Here is a 23,969-nt window from a genome sequence, read left to right as displayed (position 1 = left end):
TCATCAAATGTTACACCAAAAAAATGAGTTACAATATTAGTACATGTAATATTGTACCATCGTAATCAAACTATTTATTGCCTTTTCCTAAATGTATTCAAATCAACTAAAATAAAAATATTCATTAATTGTATACAAATTTGTTTATTCATTCGTGTTCCTAGTTTTTAGATTGTATATATCTATTTGAACTATGGAATTGGAATCAGTATGAAAGCAAAACGATTCTTGAGAAGTATTCCAGTTGCATACAATTGAATACTCTTAGGAGTAACAACCTGAAGAGTAACTTGGACAGTTTCATTTGGAACTTTTATTCTTGTTTTTACTATTGTACATTCAATTCAAGTATAAAATACACTTCCATCTAGTTATTTGTAAAATTGCACATGTTTTTAATTCAGGATTTCATTGGAATGGTTTCCGAAATATCGTTCTGTTTCATCTGATGTTTCTTGAATTGATTACATTTTTTCGGATCATTTTTTACGCAACAATATTTCCGAAGACAAGGCAATACTAATTCAGGATTAACACATTTGTCCCGATTGCAACCAGTTAAAAGACTAAAGAGTATACCAACAATAAGTGCCACCAGAAATCCTATTGCTGGTATAATGAAATGAGATACGTGATAAATTTTGGCGATTCCTTCAGGATGATATTCTGGTATCCTGTAGTCTTTGAGTTGAGACACGAGTAAGCCAGGTTCAAGATAAGTAGTATTGGCTGAACAACCTTCAGTGGAGACTTCGAGTGAAAGCATTGGACGTTTAATAACTAATCCTCCTATGACAATCCAAACACAAGTAATTTGACCAGCTAAATAACCAATAATTGCTCCTTTGCTGTTTGCAAAAGGTGCGAAAATTCCCAATATAAAGACAGCAAAAGCGGGTCCTAAAGGTGATCCACTTAAAGAGTATGAAGCCTGACATAGAGATAAAAAATATTAGACAATTATTAGCAATGATTGACCCGACATTTTTTTTATACTTCAAAAATAATCTATTCTTTGGAAATAAAAATTTACCTCGAAAAGAGTTCCAGCTTGACTGGCAAGAAAAGCGACTCCAATACACACAAGTCCAGCTAGAGCGGCAATTATTTTGGTTATGGTTACTTGAGCACTCACCGATGCTTTTGGGAAACACCTTTTTAACCAATCGTCCCAAATAACCGCAGCAACTGCATTAAATGCTGAAGACAGTGTGCTCAATGTTGAACTAAATACACAGGCAACAAATAAGCCAGGAAGACCAGGATATTTGGAGGAAAACAAATCAGTAACAAAATAGGGAATCAATTGATCAGAGGCTGCGATCTTTTTTGATCGCAATGGATCACAATCATAGTAATAGGCGAAGGCCACAACTCCTAACGTTGTAACAAGAACTTGCATCGACTGGAAACCAGGCAAAGCCAAATACACGACCCTATAGTTATAATGAAATAAATAATGATATCATGAAGATGTGATTCGTGAAAATTAATACTAACATTTTAGCTTTCTTTAATGTTGGCATGCTCAGGGTTCGTTGTAGTAAAGCTTGACTTGTTGATAGACCAGCAGTCCAGACCAGAGTCGTTCCCATCAACGTCGTCCACTGATTATGTGAATTGTAGAAGTCAATTTTGGAGCTAATAATGTTTAAAATTAAAATTGAAGGATTGAAAAAATTATGAAGAAGTTTAGTTATGACACAGTCAAGGATCGTGACTGATTTCAACAATTAAACTATATAACTTGGATATTTGGGTTACACTTACTCGAAGAGACGTAATCGTCCACCTAAATCAGCTCTCCTCCAAACTTCAGCTACACCACCAGTGTCAATTATGCCCTAATTTTCAATTTCAATAATATGTTAATTTGGATTCGCAAGTTATGATCTAAAACGTTAAGAAATCTTGTTTCATTAACCATTGATCGCATACCGACGAAATATCCTAAATAGTCTACTCCAACTATTATATTAAAAACATCTAAATATTTTAACATGCATGGATTGATCGAAGGACCTATTTATCAATTTAAGTCTGCAAATGTTATTATTAAAACCAACCTTCACTATCACCACGACAATTCCCAAAATCATCAAAAAATATTGAAGTACATCAGTCCAAATGACAGCTTTCAATCCGCCAAGTGCCGTATAAACTGTACAAATGAGTCCGCACAAGAGTATACTTGCTGTTACAGATAAGCCAGTAACAGCTCCTAAAGCTAGGGAAGGACCATAAAGAACAACGCCGAGCCATGGAAACTGAATTGAAACAGAATTTAGAAAAATTGGATTAAATAAAGGCTCCAAAGATTAACTTGGCTTTAAAATGCTTACTGTAGCAATACACCCGACAATAGAAACCATTATCATTATGAAATTTGAGCCATATCGTTCATAGAGATACTGCAATAGAAAGAAGTGTTAAAATTATTCAATATTATTCAATCAAGGTATGAAGTGTTTATCATTCGCTTCAGTTGATAATTTTAAAGGGTGTTGTGTGAAATAACTTACAATTATTATATCTCAAAGGCCATTGGAAAATTGGTAAAGATGAAAATGTCCAACCGTGGTGAAGATTTCCACTGGACATTTCCATCTTTATCAATTTTTAAACCATAATCGAAAGTAAGCTAATTGTAAGTTATTTCAATCAACACCCTTTAGATCAATAATCATCGCACTTTTGAAAGCAAAACTAAATCAAATCATTTCATCTTGGATTGCTTCTATTAATAAAGTCTGAATTGTTGAAGGGTAAATTAATGTTGACAAAGCATCTGATTCAATTTATAGAGAAGTTAACTAAAGGAAATTCAATGAAATCATCAAGCTTCTCATGTGTTGTAAGAATTAGTAACATTTTTAACAATTGAAACCTTTATAATATGACATTGTGAAGCGTTAGGTGAAGCGTTGCGAGTAATTTGACTGTGAATAAAACAAATGAAGAAAAGTAAATTGCAAAGGAAAATAAACGTTTGTCATGTTGAAATAACGAAAATTGTTACCAAAATTAGCAATTCATACTCTAATTATTGGTAAGATTAATATAATAGAATAAAGAGAAGACAGACTGAAAACCAATAAAAAGTCTAATTTGGTATCTCTATTGATAGAAACGACTCGACTGAAGGAAACAGCGTTTCAGTTACTGTATCTGACCTATCAATTTTGACCTGATCTAAAACTTAATTCAGGTTAGAAGATCGTTTTCACTTTCAAATTTTCTTCCTGTAAACCACCCAACCAACAGGACTTATCTTCAGCGATTGAAAAACACAAAACGATATCCAATGTTATAATGGATGGACCACTGAAAATATATCCCATGCTGATCGTCTGGTTAATCGGCTTTTAAGGAAATTCAAGTACTTCAATATTATAATGGGAAATTAAGAGAATCACTTGAATTCGGAGTGAACCAGTGGTTGTCAACCACTAAACAGGAGATGGCTTGTCAACAGCAATCAAAATTTTCCTTCAGCTTAAACCAAGATGAAATGTTACTCGACAAAAGACTGTATCCTTCACAATTGATATGTAGATTAGTTGAAGATCTTGTTTGGCGATAGATTAATTGGAAATGAAATACACTTGATTAAATAAAATTATACTTACTCTATTAACACTGGTTAAGTTGAGTTTATAAAAGATTGGTAAGATAACTTCACTGGTAAGAAAAACTTCAACATAACAACTTAACAAAGTAATCCATATTTGGGTTCCTTTGTAATAAACTTCAGCTGGCCATCCAAGAACTGTTATTGATGATAAAAATGAAGCAATCAACGATAACATAACTGGAAAAGGTGATAAATTACGTCCTCCCATGAGGAATTCATTTGTACCCTTGTTACGGTCTTTCCATGCAAAGTAGAGTCCAATTAGGAGGGAAAACACAAACAATGCAACCAAGACCAGATAATCAATAGATCCTAGATATGCGATACTTGCTGGATCCATTATTATAAAATTGATTGGATAGTTTTCAATCAAAAGTCGGATTATTTAAGATTTGTTTCATTTATCAAATTAACCAAAGAAATGAATAATCAAGACTATAAACAACAGTCAACAAAAAAAATTGCTACAGCAGCAATTCGGAGGAACGGTTTTAGTGAAATGAGTAGTTTTTGTACTTGAAGTTATCAAATTTTCTTCACAATTAAAAATGAAGTATTTCTTACTTGATTCTCTCTCTTCTTTTCTCCCTCTCACTCTCTATCTTTCATTCCAATTATCATCTCAATCTTTCTCAATGATTCCTGGATCAAAGCATCCTCCTTTCATGTTGAATCATTTATTTACCTGAGACTAATTATCTAGATTTAAATCTCTCAATTGCACAAACAAGTAAAAATCAAAGCCACTTGATGGAAATCACAGATCACTAACTCTTCCTAGATCCTAGACTGTATAACGTCTTGACAATTTAAATGATTTGCACATCATTTCATCCTTTTAGTTTGTTTTCATTGCAATCACAGTAAATCCAATCAAAAGTTTCATTTGTCTGGCTGGATCTTTGAATCGTTATTTTGCATTTCAAATTCACCAAATCAATTTTACCATCCATTAATCCGCTCCATGGCTAGATGACAATTGAATATCATTTGAATAAGATTTTAACATTTCGAGCAAAGATAAGAGCCAACAAATATTTGAAGGTTTTTCTCCGACTATTTAAATTTTAACGTTAGGTTTTTTGAAAAATGGTTGAATTAACAATACCTTATAGACGCTTGTGATTTTATGGTTCAAATCTAAATTGTTTAAATGCAGATAGATTCACAGAAAGTCAATGCCATCTAATTGCAACCGAGTTAACTCCAGACTTTGATAGATAGTCGTCCGATGCTTTGACTTCTAAACCTTCTGTTGGTTGCTTTTTCTCGATTGTTTCAATCAGGAGACATGTTTGTTTAAGATTTAATCCAATTTATTAAACTCTTCCATTAAATATAAAGCATCTTCTTGGTTAAAAGTAAACATTTGTTACAATCAATGAAAGAAAACGAAACCATTAACTATTATTTTGATTAAATCACTCAATTTTCCATTTTGTCAGCTGGTTTTTGTTTGGGATCGTTGCATTCACGAATGTTGTCCGTAATCGGTTTTGTTACATCATCGATCAGGGTAATAGGAATCTGTTTTTCCCCAGTAGCCAGACTGACTATCTTTCTAGGAGCTTTGATCTTTAAAACACCATCGATTCCTAATTGAGATTCAAACTTGTCCTTATCAATATCGTTTGGAACAACAAAACGTCTTTTAAATTCTCGAGCAACGTATCCATAAGGATCATTCCTTTCCTCGTGTTTGCCTTCAACGACCAAACTATCTCCAACCAATTTAACAGTGATCTCTTCAGGCCTGAAATGTCCACAATCAAGATTCACTTCAAACCTATCGATAGAATTTCTTTGAGCAGAGATAACGTTTCTATTAAATTGGGAAGTCAAGTCAGTCAACTCGTTATAAGCTGAGTTCATTTGACCCCAAGCTCTCCTAGGATAAGGACCACGTCTTGAAGGATGAACAATAACTGGATATAAGTCATCTAATGGTTCACCCATGATGGCATCAATTAAACGTGGGACCAAAGACATTTTTAATTAACTGATTACAAGTAGAAAAACAATAAATGGTAAAAAAACAAAGAAAATAGGAAAAACACCAAACAAGTAGACGTATTGAAAAAGACTGGTAAAAGAATTGAAAAAACGTTTTCTTTTAAAATGATTTAAACCGTTACAAAAATATCTAGAAGTATCTAGATCCATGGACAATGTATCTCTTTTGTGATTCAAATGTGATTGGTTAATGAGACAACAGTCCATATCTTTGACTAACCTAGTTAACCTTTTTAGCCCGTAATTCATCCAGTGAACTTAAACCTTTGACATTTTCTCATTTTTGAATCAACTGTCCAATCGGAAATCACTGTGACGGCAACATTTTCTGAGTTCACCATAAGTTTATAACAGTTCTTGCTTCAATTTTAGTGTTAAATATGGTCTGTTTCTTGTGAATTGGTGGGTTTGTTTTCAAACTGAAGAGCGGAATTAAAATCTGAGGCATGTATAATAATTCACCATTCCATAGGAAACAGTTTTCCAAAATGACCTAATTTTCTTTCAAAATTTACCCTTTTATGCATTAATTTTCATTAATTTAAATCAATTCAAATTCCCGCCTATTCCTTTTTATCCTTTTCCCTACGTCCCATTGTTGCAACATTTCTTAAAAATAGCTTAATATTAATATCTTAATTGTTCAAGACATAATCAACAGAATCTATTCAATTTGTGAATTGAAATGAAATGCGTATTAGTCTCTCTTTAAGTACATGTGGACTCTTTTTTCCCTCAACAAGTGCCATAAGCAAACAAATACCAACACAATTTATTGTTGCTGCTATTTATATTTTTGTTGGATCATTATCGGTGAACAGTCCTTTAATTTTATTGTTAAGTATTTGATACAATCTTACAGAGTAAATTATATTTCGGTTTAGTTTGATTTTGTATAATCTAACATATTTTATTTGCAACGTTTCCAAGAATAGTTAATAAATAGATTTTTGTTCATTTGTCCGATTAAATATCAATTGGCGGTTCAATTGTTTTTGTTTTTCATAGAACAACTTAGCTCATTGCAATTGGTCAAATTGTCATTTATATTTGAAATAGTGTTAATGTCATGTAATACAATTTGATGAAATCCATTCTTATTTAAATAAAATCTTGTTTTTTTTGTATCATTACCAAAAGTTTCTTTTGAAATCTCACATTTTCAAAGAAACGATGAATCTAAGGATATGAAACATGTGATGATCATAGTGAAGACTAAAATTAAAAGATGATAATAATAAAGTAAATGGTAGTGATGATGATTTACAGATCTATTAAATATCTTAAACATAGTTAGCAAAATTGAATTTTTTGTTTTCCTTGCGATTCAATTTTCCAAGCTGTAAGTTCAATGATTGTAGTTAACTTTAACTGGCTTTAATTTACATTGATTACCATCCGATTGGGCTGTTGAAGACGATGAAAGTTTACTCGGAGATTTATGGCTACGATGAGATGAGGTTGGAGATGCATGGTTAGTTGGATTCAATGAATGTTGATCACTTTTACGGGATGAATAATGTTGTCCAGTTGACTTTTCAAGTGTCTCATCATCGTCAAACATATCTTCATCAAAAGTTGCTCGAGGAGCTTGGAAGAGTTTGGAAGACGACGATGAATCTAAACCAGTTACTTTAGCTGTTGCACCGGTAATCCGTGGAAGTACAGGGTTATTGTTTTGTTTCAATTGAATTGGCGATGGTTTTGAAGAGTTGACTTGACCTCGAGAAAATGAAGATGATGATGGTGAAGTAGAGGAATTGTTGTTGGGTGAACGATTTGTTTTTTTATGTTGTTGGTTTATATCAGGTTGAGTTGTGTTGGCGTTTTCAGAATCAGCAAAAGGCAGATGACAATGACTTTGTTGTCGTTTTGATGGTTGATGATTTTTTGTAGTTTCCTGTTGAGGTTGACTTTTAATCAACTTAGGTGAAGGCTGATGATTCTCTTTTGTTGATGGTGATGAAGTGTTTTTTGCTTGAGCATTTAAGGCTTTGGTTATGGAGAGTACTTTGGTTGGTGAGGAGGAAAGTTGCATCTTTGAGGTTGACCATCGAGACAGAGAATCACCAATAAAAGGTATGGAGGGAGACGAGCGACATCTTTGTAATAATTTTTCGGTAAAAGAACCAGAATAACTTGGTTTGTATTTTGTATTGTGCGAGGTTGATGTTGTTGCTGATGATAAACTATTATCCAGATTTATACCTTCATTGGCAGCTATAACGCGAGCAGCAAGAACGGGAATCTTTGAGTAATTTTCACCTTTTGATTGAGGCGACATTTTGGCAGAATAATTTTCATAATCATTAATAACATTATCAATGGATTGTAATCCTTCGTTTGTTTTGTCTAATGTTGTGTCTTTGTTGAATGAAAAAGATAATCTCTTCGTTGGAGTACATAGATTATCATCTTTTTTGGCATCATTGTTGTATCTAGATTCTAATGGTATCAATCCTCTTCCTAGATAATCTTTCCGATGATTATGGTAAGGTGATCGATCAGGAATCGAAGCCTCAGTTTTAGATTTAAATAGGCCAACTCCTTGTTTTTTTTCATTAACACTTGATCTGTTTACTGTTCGCTTCTTCTTGTTGCTTGTCTTTTTAAGGTTGGATGGTTTCACCGGAGAATCAGTTAGCTCATCACAATTTCCCGACTCATCCCAAATGGATAATAAATTTATATCATCATATGTATCACTGACATTTATGCTTAATGAAGATAGACTTGTCTTTGAATCACTATCTGAATCAAAATTTAAATCATTAGTGTCGGAAGATGATGGCGCCAAGTCATCTGTAATTTGTTTATTTATATGCGATTCTGTATTGATGTTGGATGAACCATTGTAGTTAACTTGATTCCTCATTGGCTCTTTATTTGTTTTCTTCTCCATTTCATCGACAATCATTCGAAACTCTTTCTCTTCCAATGTAGTTGATGAAGGTATCGTATTATCTTCTATATCATTTATTTTACTGTTGATTGTATTCACATCAGATCCACTTGTATCAGTATTTTTGGAAGATGAATTTTTTTCCGTTTTATCACTATCATCATCAACTTCATCAAATTTTTCCAGAGTTGAACTTGTTGATGTTTTAATGTTATCATTAGATATAATTTCACTTGATTGTCTGGAAACAGATGAACTTTCATTAGGTTGAAAACTGGCTGAAGAATCAACGTTAGGCTTTGCTTCTGTAGTTATTGCAGCTTTTTTGGGTGAAATGGTAGGAGAATATTCCGATTCTTTATGAACAACAATTTGAGGTAAAACTATTTCTTCTTTAATGCTTGCGTGATTATTTTCCAAGGATAGAGATGGATGCTTATGTCGGTGGTAAATCAAATCCCCTCCATCAGAAACACCACTTTCATCAAATTGATCAGAGTCAAAATCATTGTCCGTCGAATCTGATGTGTCCCATGAATCGGATGATGTAGTTGTTTGCCGATCTTCATCATCGACATCACCATTGTCATCATCCTCATCTTTATCACTATCATGAGCTTTTTTATTACGACCATCACTCTTATTCCTATCATCATTGCTATCGTCGTCATCATCATCGTCATCATCATCTTTGTCACTTTCATCACTATCAGGTTCATCATTTTCAGCTCCAGATTCCCAATGATCAGAGCCGAGATTCAATAGTTTAGTCAACTCATCATCATCAACCATTTCCGAAGTCATGGAGATATTTTCATACTCGATTCGTTCATTTAGCCGATTTCTTGAGCAGTCTTGACCACCCGGTGTTGATGCTTTCCCTCCTGGTGTTGTCTCTGTTTTACCGCCTTCACCTCCAATAGGTGAAGTTATACTCTTCTTCTTGTTACTTCCAACATCTTTAGATCCATCCGTTTTATTATGGCCACTTCGTAAATCAATATTGTTATTACTTAAAAGAAACATTTCTTTCCATTTCATCCTTTCTTTTAAACGAGCTTCATAATCATCGGTTGTCGAAGCCATTTTTTGATCGGCCAAACTTGGGAACACTCGAGCTGATGAGCTTTTAGCCAATGGTTCTAAATTACCATCAAATGAACTAGTCATCCGATTATCAGTTGTTGAACCTGGTGTTGATGTGATGCTTGATTTGGTAATACCCATTAGTTTACCAATTACTGGTGATTCAATTGATGAAACCTTTGATTTACTGTTGGATGTGCAATCAGAACATTTATAGTTGAATCCATTTTCTTTTGAATTGTTCAACACAGTGTTACTTCCAGTAATTAAAGAAGCTAAACTTCCATTTCCAGTGTTGCGCACTTCAGACATTCGCAAAGTAACGCTACATGAAATACATTTAAGGCAACTTCGATGAAATAAGGTTCCACTGACCAAAATTTTGTCAACAGTAGCCACGATTAGACCACATTTAGCACAAACCTTGGCTACCATTGAACCTGATCTTTCAATGATTCTAATTTTTTCTTTTGTTGGTGATGATAATTTTGAAGATGATGCATTTGATTTAACACCATTTTGACCAGATGCTGCCGCTGCCGCTTCTCGTGCTTCCCTGCGAGCCTCTTTACGAAATGGATTATCCAAAGTGCTAGGAGATCGACGAAGAACAGCAGGTTCAGTCTGTATTTCTGGTTTACGGGCTGCCTTTTCAGTCAATTCATTTTTCAACATTGAAATCCATTCTCCATTATTCGTTTGATTATTTTTAACAGTTTCTTTCACTCGTCTTTCAGGTTGGTGGTGATCGTCAATGTGTTCAAGTTTACTTTGAATTTCATTCAATTTGTTACGGAATAATTCAACTCGTTGTGGTGGTGGAGGTGATTTTGGTTTTGCATTGGAAACTGCTAAGAGAGAAAAGTACTCGATTATTAGCTAATTATACATTTAAATTAGACAATTTTACGGCAAAGATCACATTGAAAGAAACAAGACAATTAAATGAAAAAGTTGCAGTCATTATCAAGGTAAATTGAAATTGAACCGAGAAAAAAATAAAAAAATAAACAAAAAGAAAATGTTTTTTTCTTGATTGTATTTAATTTAATTCATAATTGGTAAGCTCTTTAAATCTATTATTCATTGATAATATCACAGAAAAGGTAGGAATTATAGACAAAAGCAAAAAGAAATGCAAGAGGAAATATAATTGTAAGGCAAATTGAAATTAAATTACTTGATTCTACAGAGAAACTACACAGCCATTCATCATTTTCAAATAGTTTATCATAATTAATATCACAGCCAAGCTGACCAGAAATAGTTGAATAATTGACAAGATTGTCAATTGAAGAAGAGTTAATAGAATATTTGTTACGATCAAAATTGTCTCGAATTTTTTTCGTATTAACAACTGGAAAATTACCTTTATTTGACTCGCTGCTGACTCCTGAACCTTCTTCAAAAGGTTTAACATTCCAATCTTCTTTGGATATTTTACCAACATATTTGATATCCTTTGTAGCTTTCAATTTAGCTTGTTGTCTAAGTTTTTCCTCTTGAAGTTTAGGATTAAACAATTGCTGTAGTTGAGTTGCAGTCATCATTACATTGATTCCAGTCTTGGTTGAAGGCAATTTTAATGGAGGCTCTTCTTTAGGGTCAGAATTATCATCTGAAAGGTAAGACAATCCTGATGCTGCATACAATTTGGCTTCCAGATCTTTGATTCGTTCAGAAAAGGATTCTCGTTTAACCAAAGGATTACTATTATTTGAATCAAGCGAGTTTTCACTATTGGCTTGAGCTTTTTGATCCAAAAACCAAGCAGCTTTACTTCGTAATTGTTGTCTTAAATGGTTATAACATTGTTGTTGAGCTTTCTGGTGAACTTTACCACCTCCTTGCAATTCATCAGTTTCCGAGCGTCTAAATTGAGATTGACGCTGTCGTCGATGACGAAAAGCACTTTCAATATCTCTTGCTCTTGATTTAGCCATAGTTATCAAGTTAGATGCTGATGGAGACATGTCTAGAGCAAAATTACCAGAAAGTGCAACGCTATTAGGAATATGAGATCGATTGGGAACCGATGTTGATAATTGCGTTCCACCTTCTGATGGATCAGCCTCTGAAGCCAATAGTCCGCGATAATTTTCTTCAAAAGCAGCTAAACTATCTTCGAATTCTCGGTGGGCAGCCAAGTTACTTTCATCATCTTCCAATGTTGAAGGAACAATGTAGGGTCTTGAAAATTTCTCTCCATTACCACTTTCGCTGTTTCTTTGATTTCGTTCTCGTTCACGTGAAATGGCCATGAATTCTCGCTCAACTCGAGCTCGTGATTCCATAATAACCTCACCATCTCCATTACCATTATTGGCACCAGAACAGGAAAAAGGTGAGGTAGTAGCAATTGTAGCTCTGCGAGCTCGTTTCTCAGCCATTGTTAGCTTGGATCTTGGTTCAATTACTGGAGATGGAAGATGATCATAGAGAAGGTGTCGACATTGATGAGGCAACAAGGTTGATGAATTGAGATTAGGATACCGTGTAACTGGATTAATTGAGTATGAAGCACAATTTTGACTCAAATTTTCCGACTTTGTTTGAGCCAAAAGACGATAGATTGCTTCACGTTCAGAAAGTACTTGTAAAATTTTTTCTTCGTCTAATATGGATTTACATTTTTTAACAGCCCATTGACGGACCAACCAAGCAGCATCCATGGCTGATAAAAATCCTCTTCCACATCCTGAACCAGTGGGCCAGAAAGGTTCCAAAAGGGAATCACCAACAAGACTAATCAGTAAAAGACCTTCGTCAGTCTCATTTTTTGCTTTATCTTCCATTTCAGCCTCTTCCTTATTATCAACACAATGTTCATGAGATGTTTCACCTGATCCTTGACATAGATCATTTGTATCACTTTTTGACTTTTTACAGGGTTCATTATCACAGTTACATCGTGAACAATCATGTTGACGGTTTTTATAAGTTGTCCGAATAATTCGTTTAGCTCGACAAGCATTGTCAGCGGCATACATAGAAGTAAAGTCAAACATGGCCACATCAGCTTCACCATAGTGATTAAGCGCAAAATTAGGTGTATCCAAGCCTGAAAGAAAAAAGAAAAATGATCAATAAAAAAATGTTTACTTTGTAAAACAATCAACTTCTAACTGTTAAACACAAATGAAGCATTCTGTTTACTATATTAGGAATATTGTTTTTTCTTACTTTCAAACAAAAACCTAATAAATCTTGGCAAAGTCAAAAGTAAACTAATTAATTTGTTGGATGGAATCAAGAATGAAATTGAACTTTGGAAAAAATTGGTTGATAGTAGGAAAAAATTAACCAAAAAAAGGACTATTAACGTCAAACTTGTCAACAACATCAAGATGCCAATGACCTAAATCATTTACTAATTTATTGATAAAGTGCATCCTTAACATGCTCAACTGATTGTGTTTACTAATTATTTATCATTATCATTACCAGTTGTCCATTTGGCAGCATCTCGAGCATAGTTCAATAATTGACTTCGATCGATATTGGAAGAAGCTAGAAGAGCTCTTGTATCTGAATAGTCATTGATTAAGACACCTCGTTGAAGGAGTGAACTTTTCTTGGCCGTCATCACAAAATAATGGGTATCATCCTTGTAATAGCAAATATTTTCCAGATCAATACCAGTTTCATTATATAACGATCTAAAGAAGAAGCAAAAAAAATACAATCAAATGAGTAAAGGTTTTTACAAACAATTAAAATTATGTGAATGTTAAACAATTGAAAACATAAACAACTATGAGCCTCAAATCTCACGGTTAATTGGGTTAATGTTGCAGGGTGAGACAATAGTAACAATTTAGTAATATATGTTAACAATTTAATTTTGGTCTTTATTAAATAATTGTTAATCTTCTCCTTCTCGCACTTATCCTCAACTCATCAACAGAATTACCTTTTTGTCTCTCTTCTTCTCATTTTACCTGGCATTTAGTTACATTATAACAAGTAAATATTCGTGGGACCCTTAATTTGATTAAATTGGGTAAAAATAAAGAAAAGAAAAGGATGAGAATCGCGAAAATGAACATTAAAATTCTGATAACTTGATAACTGTAGCACCATTAATAACCAAAATATGACCTTAACCGTGACAAGTAAAGTTGCCTATCATTTCAATTGGTCATCATTATCATCATCTTTTCGCAACACTTTACCCAGCCAAGAGTAATGTTTAACTGAATAAATGATGGGCTTGACCATTTCTCCCTTCTTATCATCTCAATTTTTTTAACAACCAGCAACATTTCAATTCAACCTACGCTGTCTTTATTACAATTGAAGAGCAACCAAACAAAGTGTATTTTAACCAACACCAACCACACTTAAGCGTAAAACAAGAGTGCAAAAATGAATGAACACACAAAAACTCAAATTTCAAGTTTGAATGGCAAAGATTATAATAAAAGAAAAACAAAAAAACAAAATAATGATGATGATGATAAAAAAACATGAACAGATTGGAAACGGTGAAATTAACATACACATCAATTGAAGTAGCATCGTCAGCAAATTGGAAATACTTCAATACATGAAGCCAAAAAATAACGCAAAATTATGAGTTTACAAAAAACAAATCAACCTCAATCATTGACATTGATCAAGAAATCATGAATCAATAAGTAGTAACAAAAAGGAAAGATAAGATCATCTGAAAAATGGTTTTTATGAAGGTTTCATTTTCGGGTAAAATAAGTTCATCTTTAGGTGAATCAACTAGGAAAAGTACTTGACCAACATCCCACGGACTTTAATTCATCTTCCTTCGGCTTCCTTATTATAACTTTGAACACTCACATAATGTGTTATCTAATCAATTTGAATTTTCCTTAGAGCTACTATTTTCATAAATCAGCTTCTGAATAATTATGAATGAGAGCAAAAAATAACTCAACAGGAAGATAAATGAGTACAAAGAAAAGGTTCAGCTTTGACTGTCAATGGCTCTTTTAAAGTGGAAAAAAAGTGTAGAAAAGAGGTGAAAAATCTGAGTAAATGAAATGAAACTTTCATGCTATTTCCTAGTAATTTTGAATCATTTGTTTGGCTTGAAACCAAACAATTTGAAAGCTAATGTTTAATGAAGGGAAAGGCAAAAGTTACAAAACAAATGCTCAATGACAACAAAGATGATTCAAGCTAGAAATTAAAGATAGTTCATGATATCATAGGATATTCACTCGCTGAAATATGATATTCAAGAGTCAGATCAAGCAAAGAGACTTCCGTAAATGAAACTACAAAGTGTATAACAAAAGTAATCAAAGGGTATAAAAAATCAATTGGCCACACAAATAAGGATAATATGAAAATAGTTACAATGAATGGAGCAATTCAACCAGAAATGGTAAATTTACAGATTAAACATGAAAAAGCGAAAATTTCGTGTAAAAGTGATTTTTAGATTATCTTCAAACTTCATTTGAAGGCATTTTTCAATGAACAAAGATGGTTGAATTACACAAACAGATCCAAGTGTCGACATAAAGATTAATTTGTGAAAAATATCTCATACGGAATCAGCCATTTTTCAAGTTTTATTAAAGGATTCAACCAAAAGATTTGAGACCATTTTTCAGGTTTGCAACGAAACGCTCAAGTTTCAGATTAGATTTGCAATTTATGATCATTATTATGAAAATTAAACACTCGATAAAGATTGTCAATGATTTTGTTCAATACTTTTCATACCTTATCATGGAGTCAAAACTGTTGTAGCGTTGAAAAAATATGATAAATTGTAAAAAAAATATCAACCAATTCAACTATTAACTGTAAACATATGATAAGATATGAGACGTGAGAAGGGTTTATGATGATTAAGGTGATTAACATCATCATGGTTAGGTTGCGATTAAACGCAAATGGGCCAACTTTTGAAACCATAGTTAAGATTGACTTTTAATATTCAAAGTGGCCTACCTTAACTGGGCTGGAACAGACTATGTCTAGCAAATTGAAATTAAATAATAATCATGGTAATGATATTAATAATGAGTCATGAAGAAAAGTGTATAAAAATAATCTTTAAGTTGAGCATTATGAAGGATGATGATGATGTCGATGAAACAAAAAAAAAGGGTGAGGATAAAGAGTTAAAGGGTTAAACTGCTGAGATTTCCGTGAATCAAACATGATTTACATTCATATTTTAATTTAATCCCACTCATTTAATTATCCAAAAGGTGCGTTTTAAATCAACAACTTTCAACTAAATTTAGCATTTAAATCGGAATACGACATTTCTTGAAATATCAAAAAATTTGTTTTAAATCATCAACATTTTCACTTTAATATCTTGATGAACTTAAACATTTGATTCGGTAACATTAGATTGGAATCATTTTGATACAATTTGATTTTGAATAAACTTGCAAGTTGTAATGATTTAACAGAATGAGTTAACGTAAATTCACTGTCAATATCAATTGATAGAAATGGCGATTTATGTTTTCAAGTAAAATGAAGTGAATGGTTGAGTAAATAAAATTGTATTTACTTAATGAATTTCATGTGAGAATCTGATTCATTATTAAAACCTAATTTACAGTATAATCCAATCTGATTAAACAAGTCAAAACAAACTGGAAAACCCTGCTTGTAACCCTAATTAATATCTTTATCCAAGTTGAATTTGATTTTATCAGATGAAGGGAATCATCAATCTCAATGGTTTACATAGCGAGACAATCATTGAAAATGTTATTTTAAAATCATTTCGAGGCTGGTTGAAATTGAATGTTGGTAAAGACCAAAAACAGGTAACATGAAAAGTACCTGAAAAAAGCATGACTAACATTTTTAGTAACATTAAATTACCAGAAATGATCAACGCTCATATGACTTTGCATATAAGATGATCTAACTAGACTGTCAAGGTTGACGAGTGAACTAACAATCAACTACTGTTGGTGAAAATTTACAAAGAGCATTAATCATTTCACCCTGTAATAAAATGAATGCGGAAATAATTGTTGGATAATTGGGAATCACAATGAGAAAAAAGGTGAAAAAAAACATTATCATGGTAATGAGTTCAATGAAATTCATTTTTTGAGCAACTTTACAAATAACAAGCAACAATTGATACCTAATAATGGCATTATTGTTACCCAAAATTATGTTAATCTTCAACTTAATCTAGTCTCTGAAAAAAAAGAAAATTTTCATCACAGAAAAGCAGTGATTAAATTGATGGCTTCAGGGTAGTTTGCTTGATTGGTAGTTTCTTGATTTATCAGATACCATTAATTAAACTATGGCAAGATGATTAGGTTGAGGATCAAGTTGATTTTTGTTGTTATTTGCTACTTTGATTTCAGGCTACTTTCAATTGGTAAAAAAGATTAAGTAACAACTGATTGATGTTGAAAAGGATAACTTATCCACTATAATTATCTTCCATTTTTTTTACTATATTTCATGAGGTTCTGCTGAAAAATCCGATAAAGTTAGGTGATAAGTTTGGGTTAAATTTGTTAGTCAACCATCTTAAAATAAGCTGTCAACTGAAAGGTTGACCTTTAAAGCTTCAAGTGATGAGACTTGAATATGGCCCAGCACTTGGTCAGACAATTATCATTAAACCACAAGCAGTTGATTGAATTGCAAATCAGTTAACCCTGAATTATTGAAATTAGATTAATCAGTGTTGTCTTTATTAACTAATTTTGTTAAATGGTTAATTTGATTTTCAGATTATCTACTTGAAAGAGTTGATTTTGTGTACAATTCAGATTTCATGATTAATCGGATTGCATTAAATTGTTTGTTATGTTAAATTGGTTATTAATGTAAATTGGGTGGGTTTTCATTAACTACACAAAATGTTCATCTTGATTTAGTTATTTAACTGATTGGCTATTATAATCAATAAACATTTTTATCCAGAAAATCTGTTGAGTCTATTAAGAAGATAAATTGTGTCTAATTAATCTGGTCTGACCTATCAACTTGAAATGTTAGTTGAATGATTAAAGTATAATTGGACTATTAAGGGAGGAGAGATGAGTGCAGGTGAACAATTTAAATAGATTCAATTAAAGGACAATTTTGCCTAATAAATGTAATATTTAGCAATAAATAATTAGATGTAATCTTGATTGTAAATAACTTTGGCTGGGCTCAATTAAGTCAACTAATTTGTTTGAACCCAAAGAGAGCCATTGATTAACATTAAAAGTTGATATTTTTTAAGGCAAAAGTTAATTAACAAGTTCATTTTTTTGCAGATAATAAAATCAAATAAATAACAAAAGTCCATCATTATGTCGTTAAGAGTAAAGTGAAAGATGAGAATTGTAATTAAAAATTAGTTTATCATTGAATGTCGAGACTAACTGTAACAATTGATGTTTTGAATTAACCGATTGTAAGGCTTGATTAGGTAAAAAAGACATTATGATAATGGTGAGATGATGATTGAAGTCAAGGTAGGTTGAGACGACAGGTAAATATTTAGATTGAAAATATTAACATATGATGAAATAATTAGACTGACTGAAACCATTAGATACAAATCATTGATTACTATTAATTAACCGTGATATGTCTAACTATATTTAAATGGTTAATTAAACTGACTTTATACTATTATTATAATAGTTGAAGATACAAATTGTTATTAGCATTATGATTATTAATAAAGACAGAAACAGTGTACAAAGTTATAAGACAAGTAAACAAGACTAATCAAAAATTCATCATAGTCTTGAAACCCTCATCATAATCATCATTAAATTCATAATGATAGCCATCATCTTTATTCAATCAGACAGAATCTAAACATTTTCTTCTTCCTTTAATCATCCCTTCATGCTTGTTCACTATTAAAGGTTAGTGATTTAAATTGCTATGAAGATCATGAGAAATCGTGTAAAATGAAATGAAACAAAAAGCCAAAATCGTAATACACAAAATAATATTTACTCAGGCCTGAAAGTATTAATCATAATCAACATGATTATCATTAGAATCATTTTTGTATTGTTATTGTAATTTTTGAAACTCATTGATATTTGAAAGTAAAACAAATGCAAAAAGATTTCAATGGAAAGGATTCAAGATTGAGTTCATCTTGATCAATAATGAACAATCTGGTTAGATTCTGGAGATTCTGAGAATGGAAAAGATAATTGTCCTGATTTTGTCACATCAATCGGATGTTGGATGAATAAATATTTGAATTTAGAGCATTATTTTGATGGTTTTCCCAGTGATGACAATTTGCAAATTGTTGGTGGCTTTAAATATTAATATTTGAAAGCACAAGGTTTAAAGATTTTGATTCACTCCAATAAATGGAGCAAAATGAAGGTACAATTGTCAAGATAATTCAGTGATTCAGAGAAAGATGATTGAAGATAATTTACTTTTCCTGAATTTTATTTCATTTTTTTTTCTTCCTCTAAGTTATTGCCAAGATTTTTTGACAAAAAAAAGTTTAATTTCTGCCAAAGGTTCAACTAACTGCTTAATACTGCAGTAAACAGCAATTATCTGTTGGGTTAAATAATCAATATTACGTGTTATATTAGGATAATATCAGGGAGAGAATTAAACTTTAATCAGTTTCAATCAACAGACAAATGATTAACCAAATAGTCTTATATTTTCAGTTCCGTGTGACAGTAAAAAGTCATCAGTGTGATGATCTTAAGGAAAAAAATGTCAATTATTTGCTGATGCAGGAGATGATTAAGTGAATCATGAAGTGAATGCGAAAATGAATTTTCAACTTTTGCTTCAATAAGCGATTGTTGAAAGTGTTGCTATTCATTGGCTACCAACAAATTGACCTTTTAAATAGGGTAAAGAAAAAGTTGATTGTGATTTAGTGTCTTCAAGTATAACTCAATGTTTACTGATTTTTCTTTTCTGGTTAAATTGTTTGCATAAATTATTATGGAAGAAGAATATTAAAATAGAATTGTTTGGCACTTGTCTTCATGTTCATCCTGATTTTTCACTGAATCACACTTGAAAATATTTCTTTCTTTCTGTCGGTTTTGATAAACAAACCATTGAGACAAGATTCACAATGAATGACAAAAACAATTTAAAGCTTTTATTTTTCTTGACAACTTTTCATGTCAAGATTGACTGAAGTAAGAAGAAACAACGTCAACCTATTCATGATCATTTCAGGTTCATCTTTGAAACAATTGCAACAATTAACATTTAAATGTAATTTCATTTAATAATTTACAAGCTAACACCATTAATATTCAAAAATTAATGTTAATACGTTTGGGTTTAATGGCTGTGAAAAGGGATTAATGGTAAAGTTAAACTTAAACCTTACTCCTACCAATGTTAGCAATAGGAAACAATTAAAGGTTTATCATTAAATTTGTAACTAATATTATGGAAATGAAGGGTTAATGAAAGATCGTAATTGTAATAGCGATAATAATGAGAAATCTTAAAACGCTAATTTAGTATGTTATTTGATCACAACTGATTGTCACTTTCAAAGCTACAAGGTAAATTGGTGAAGGTTTGAAATTATTTTTACGTATTTGCTTTGTTTTTGGCATTGTTTTCATGATATCAAACGTTGTCACGAATTTTAATAAGACTGTCCAAAATAGTATTGTGTGAGCGAGATTCAGTGATTAAGTGAGTATCATGATAATGATGATGATGGTTGAGTGGATAGCAGAACTAATGACCTTCGATTGGAAATAATGATAACGGCAAAAAATATGGTAGACCAAGAAAGCAATTTAAAGGTGATGTAGACCAAGACTTTTGGTGATGAACAAAGAAAAAAGTTTGATTGGTAAACTAAGAAAATTCATTAAATGGTCGATAGTTTGGTGAACAAAAAATGGTCAATTGTATGGTTTAATGAATATTTAAAATGAAATAAACTGAAATTGTGGGACAATTTGCCAATCATTTGATGGTAATTATTTCAAGGTGAACAAAAATTTCACCATTTCAACGCCATTTATTGAGCAAATGAAATAATTAAACTTGTTGATCTAATTAAACTTAAATTAGTGTTAATGATGATTGGTGATGAACAAATGTTCACCTTGAAAGTAGGAGCTAGAGTTGAGCACAAGAAAAGGCCAGATATTCAATAGAAATCTGTGATTCTTGTGATTCTGTATTACTTATTGCAGTTGGGCGTGTGAGTGAGTTTAGTTAATCAATAATAAACATTAAAAAATGTTGATGGCAACAAATTGATGGTAATTTTGAAAAGATATTAAAAAATGAAGCAAAGTTGTGAAAAGCAGAAGCAAGAGACGCAGGAAGGCAAAGGAAGCAATTTTCAACAGCAAAATAACTTATTGTATGAAAAAAAGTTGACTGTGGCGATAACTTTCTTCCCTTCAGTTTCCTCTATCACTATCGTTATCATCATCATCGCCCTCATCATCATTTTTGATTTACTTAACCAAAAGAGCTCACAGAACATTTGTTTCTGGTTGACTGCGATTAAGATCGTCGTTTTGAAAAAGAAAGAGAAATGAGAGGTAAAAAAAGATAACTATGTACAGAAATGCTACGCTTCTTTGCTAGTATCAAGTAGCAAGATAAGTGGCCTGAAAAATCAGAAGAGAAAGAGAAAGAGAGCAAAAAAAAGACAAAACAAAAATGTAAACAACCAGAATAACCTTAAAATTGTAGTAAAGAATAGAATAGATTGCCCAAAAATGAGAATGATGGTTAAATATTATTGAACCGGTGGTGGGTTGAAGATGAAGATTGAGAAGGAGAATTATGATGTTATTATGTAAATGGATGATGGTGAAAAGAGACTAACTTGAACATTTCCTGGTGGTATATGAAAGAGATACCAGAAATCTCAGGTATCTGAGCTTCTGCCAATGTATGGTTGTTGATAAAATTGGCTGTGATAGCGATTGCCAATTTGCCTCTAAACTCTTTACGGGGAAAATTGTCATTCAATGTATTACGACGACCATCACCACCAATTAATATGTCAAATGGGTAAGTGTGCAACTTTTCCAAGAGAAGATCATAATTAACCAAGGTTGATGCGGTACTGGGTGTAGATGAGGTAAGACTAAAGTGGGCATAAGCACCAATATAACCTTTAGGAAGGTGAGGCCAAAAATGTCGCCCACCATCACCCTGACGGTGAAGATGACAGCAACAGGAACAATTTGAAAGTCGACGGGATTCCGTTTTAACTCCATAGTAACTATCTGTCGGTGAACAACCCATCTCATTATCACCATTATTGACATTACTATTATCGATATTTTCTTGATTATCGTCATTGGTAGCAGAATCACAGTTTGTACCCTTTTCACTTTCGGTTTCCTCTGTTGTTGAGTAAAGTTTTCTTTTAATTGGTGACTGCTGTTGGGTTGTCGATTGTTGAACTTTACAGTCACCAGATGCATCAGCTTCAGATTCTGGGCTGGTTTCTTTAATGGTTTCCCGAGAGGATCGGATATTATGAGGACAAATCTCTTCAAAAGCAACATTCTCGATAAATTCACATCCGATAATCAGAGCTACTTTTAAAAGCATCAGTTGAAGCTGCCTTATGCTGACATGATCGATGGAGCCTGAAATAAGAAGTCAAAACGATTAGTGATATAGTTGATTTAACAGCGGCAATCAAAGTGAGAGAGAGAGAGAAAATGAAGATAAAGAAGAATGAAAAGAGAAATAGAAATTGATAGAGAAGATGAACAACCTTTCGATCATCTTTCATTTCCCATGTTGTTTTTTTTCTTTGTTTTACATTTATTTTTTTTCTCTTTCTTCTTTAACTTCAATTTTATCCATTTTTTGTTTGATGCCTCCCATTTGATTTTCAAACAATAACATTTGACTTTCATTCTTACCTGCACAAAATTTTCCGTAAAACTTTTTACCAGCCAATTGTTTAAGGTCAGCAATTACAAAAGGCCATAGATGAAGAACATTGTTACGAGAAAATCTATCTCGCTTCTCTGTTATGATTACATGGCGAGCACCCAATAATTGTAACTCAATGGCTGTTCGCAGACCACAAGGTCCACCACCAATAACTAGACAATTGTTATTTTTAAGTATATTGTTAGACCCGTGAGGAGAACCAGAATGACCTCCAGTAACTCCAATGCCACTAGATCGTCCACTGCTTGATCCTGATGAATGATATATCTTGTTGAAAGCTTTTTTCTCTATTTTAGAGAAGATTGACTGTGACTTCCAATTTTTATTACACACTATTCCCTTCTTGAGGGTGGGGTAAAATTGATTGAAAGGTCCAGGCTCAAGATCTGTTGTTAATGGAGATGATGTTTAGGATGATGGGATAAAAGAAAAGAGAAAAAGAAATCAATTTAGAATGAGAATAACAAGAAAATTTTTAAAATAGGAAAAAGGCCTAAATGCATCCTGTAAGTGGTTTGGTAAAAGGTCAAATAATACATGTACAGAAAATGCTGTTGTCAACTTGTTTTGAGCAAACAAAATAACATGCTTAGATACGTGTTAATACATTTAATATTGGATAATTTAAGATGCTTACCTAATAGAAGACATATCCTACGGAAGGTAATTAACACAGATTTAAGAGTAGTTCCATTTATAAATTGGTCAAACAATTCAGTAACATGGTAGTTGTGACTTGATGGGCTTTTCGACATGGTGTTATTGGTATAGTTGCTTGTAGGCTGTTGTTTAGTTTGCTGTTTGTAGCTTGTATCTTTCAAAACTGTAAGATATTTTCAACATTAATTGATTGAGGAATCACTTCATAATCCAGATAATGATTGAACAACAATCTTAGAAAAGATCTAAAGAATTGCACCTTCAATAATTGACTGATCACTCAATCAACAAAAAAACAAAAACATTATAATCCAACATTTGGTGTGAATGTGTTGAACAAGTAGATGCTCCTAGAGACTATAACTGGTAACAGTTTTGAATTATCATCATTTAACTTTAAATTAAGATTCTATTGGTGTTGATATTGTTGTTATTTTGTTGCTGTGGTGGTTGATGTTGATGCTGTTGTTAGAGATGATGGTGATGAGTATAATATACGCCTATGGTAGGAATAACTTGATCACTTATCCACACATACAGACATGAGAGTTGAGCTGAGAAAGCATAAACATTTAAAGGTTATTCAAGAGATATTCTCTATTTTTTTACACAGATATAAATACAGTTGGTTATAGATTGGTTACCATTCAAATAAATAATAATTAGGCACCTAAATTAGAGTAAAAAATGGTTCAAACAATGCTCTGGAACCGATTTTAAACAGTGAAAAAAACGAATGGAAAAATTTCTGATGTTTCCAGTCAAACACAACTTCAACTAAATGAG

At 32.3% G+C, this 23,969-nt stretch overlaps 3 protein-coding genes across 4 annotated transcripts; all 3 read right to left on the bottom strand.

Moving 5' to 3' along the window:
- Window positions 1–286: 286 nt before the first annotated feature.
- Window positions 287–5,709, bottom strand: LOC107372244 (sodium-coupled monocarboxylate transporter 2). Its single transcript, XM_015940447.3, has 7 exons — window positions 3,630–5,709; window positions 2,343–2,411; window positions 2,067–2,267; window positions 1,771–1,844; window positions 1,501–1,641; window positions 1,034–1,436; window positions 287–931 (listed from the first exon to the last, which is right to left on the bottom strand). Exons 1-7 carry the CDS (start codon window positions 3,972–3,974, stop codon window positions 401–403), a joined length of 1,764 nt encoding a protein of 587 aa, XP_015795933.2. The 5' UTR covers window positions 3,975–5,709; the 3' UTR covers window positions 287–400.
- On the bottom strand, window positions 4,929–5,709 carry LOC107372245 (alpha-crystallin A chain). Its single transcript, XM_015940449.2, has one exon. It carries the CDS (start codon window positions 5,621–5,623, stop codon window positions 5,060–5,062), a length of 564 nt encoding a protein of 187 aa, XP_015795935.1. The 5' UTR covers window positions 5,624–5,709; the 3' UTR covers window positions 4,929–5,059.
- Window positions 5,710–6,531: 822 nt separating this feature from the next.
- Mical (Molecule interacting with CasL) lies at window positions 6,532–23,953 on the bottom strand. Of its 2 annotated transcripts, none has more exons than XM_015940445.3 (6): window positions 23,161–23,953; window positions 22,490–22,909; window positions 21,433–22,207; window positions 13,080–13,294; window positions 11,005–12,696; window positions 6,532–10,486 (listed from the first exon to the last, which is right to left on the bottom strand). In XM_015940445.3, exons 1-6 carry the CDS (start codon window positions 23,276–23,278, stop codon window positions 6,996–6,998), a joined length of 6,711 nt encoding a protein of 2,236 aa, XP_015795931.2. In that variant the 5' UTR covers window positions 23,279–23,953; the 3' UTR covers window positions 6,532–6,995. The 2 variants fall into 2 exon arrangements, with proteins under 2 accessions (XP_015795931.2, XP_015795932.2); XM_015940446.3 differs by having other exon boundaries at window positions 6,532–10,483.
- Window positions 23,954–23,969: the final 16 nt, after the last annotated feature.

This window comes from Tetranychus urticae, chromosome 1 (assembly GCF_039701765.1).
Source record: "Tetranychus urticae isolate SD_2017Ah chromosome 1, NJAU_TeUrti_SD_1.0, whole genome shotgun sequence".
Taxonomy (NCBI): Eukaryota; Metazoa; Arthropoda; class Arachnida; order Trombidiformes; family Tetranychidae; genus Tetranychus; species Tetranychus urticae.
The sequence above is the reverse complement of the archived record's forward strand: the minus strand, read 5'-3'. Positions and strand labels throughout refer to the sequence as shown.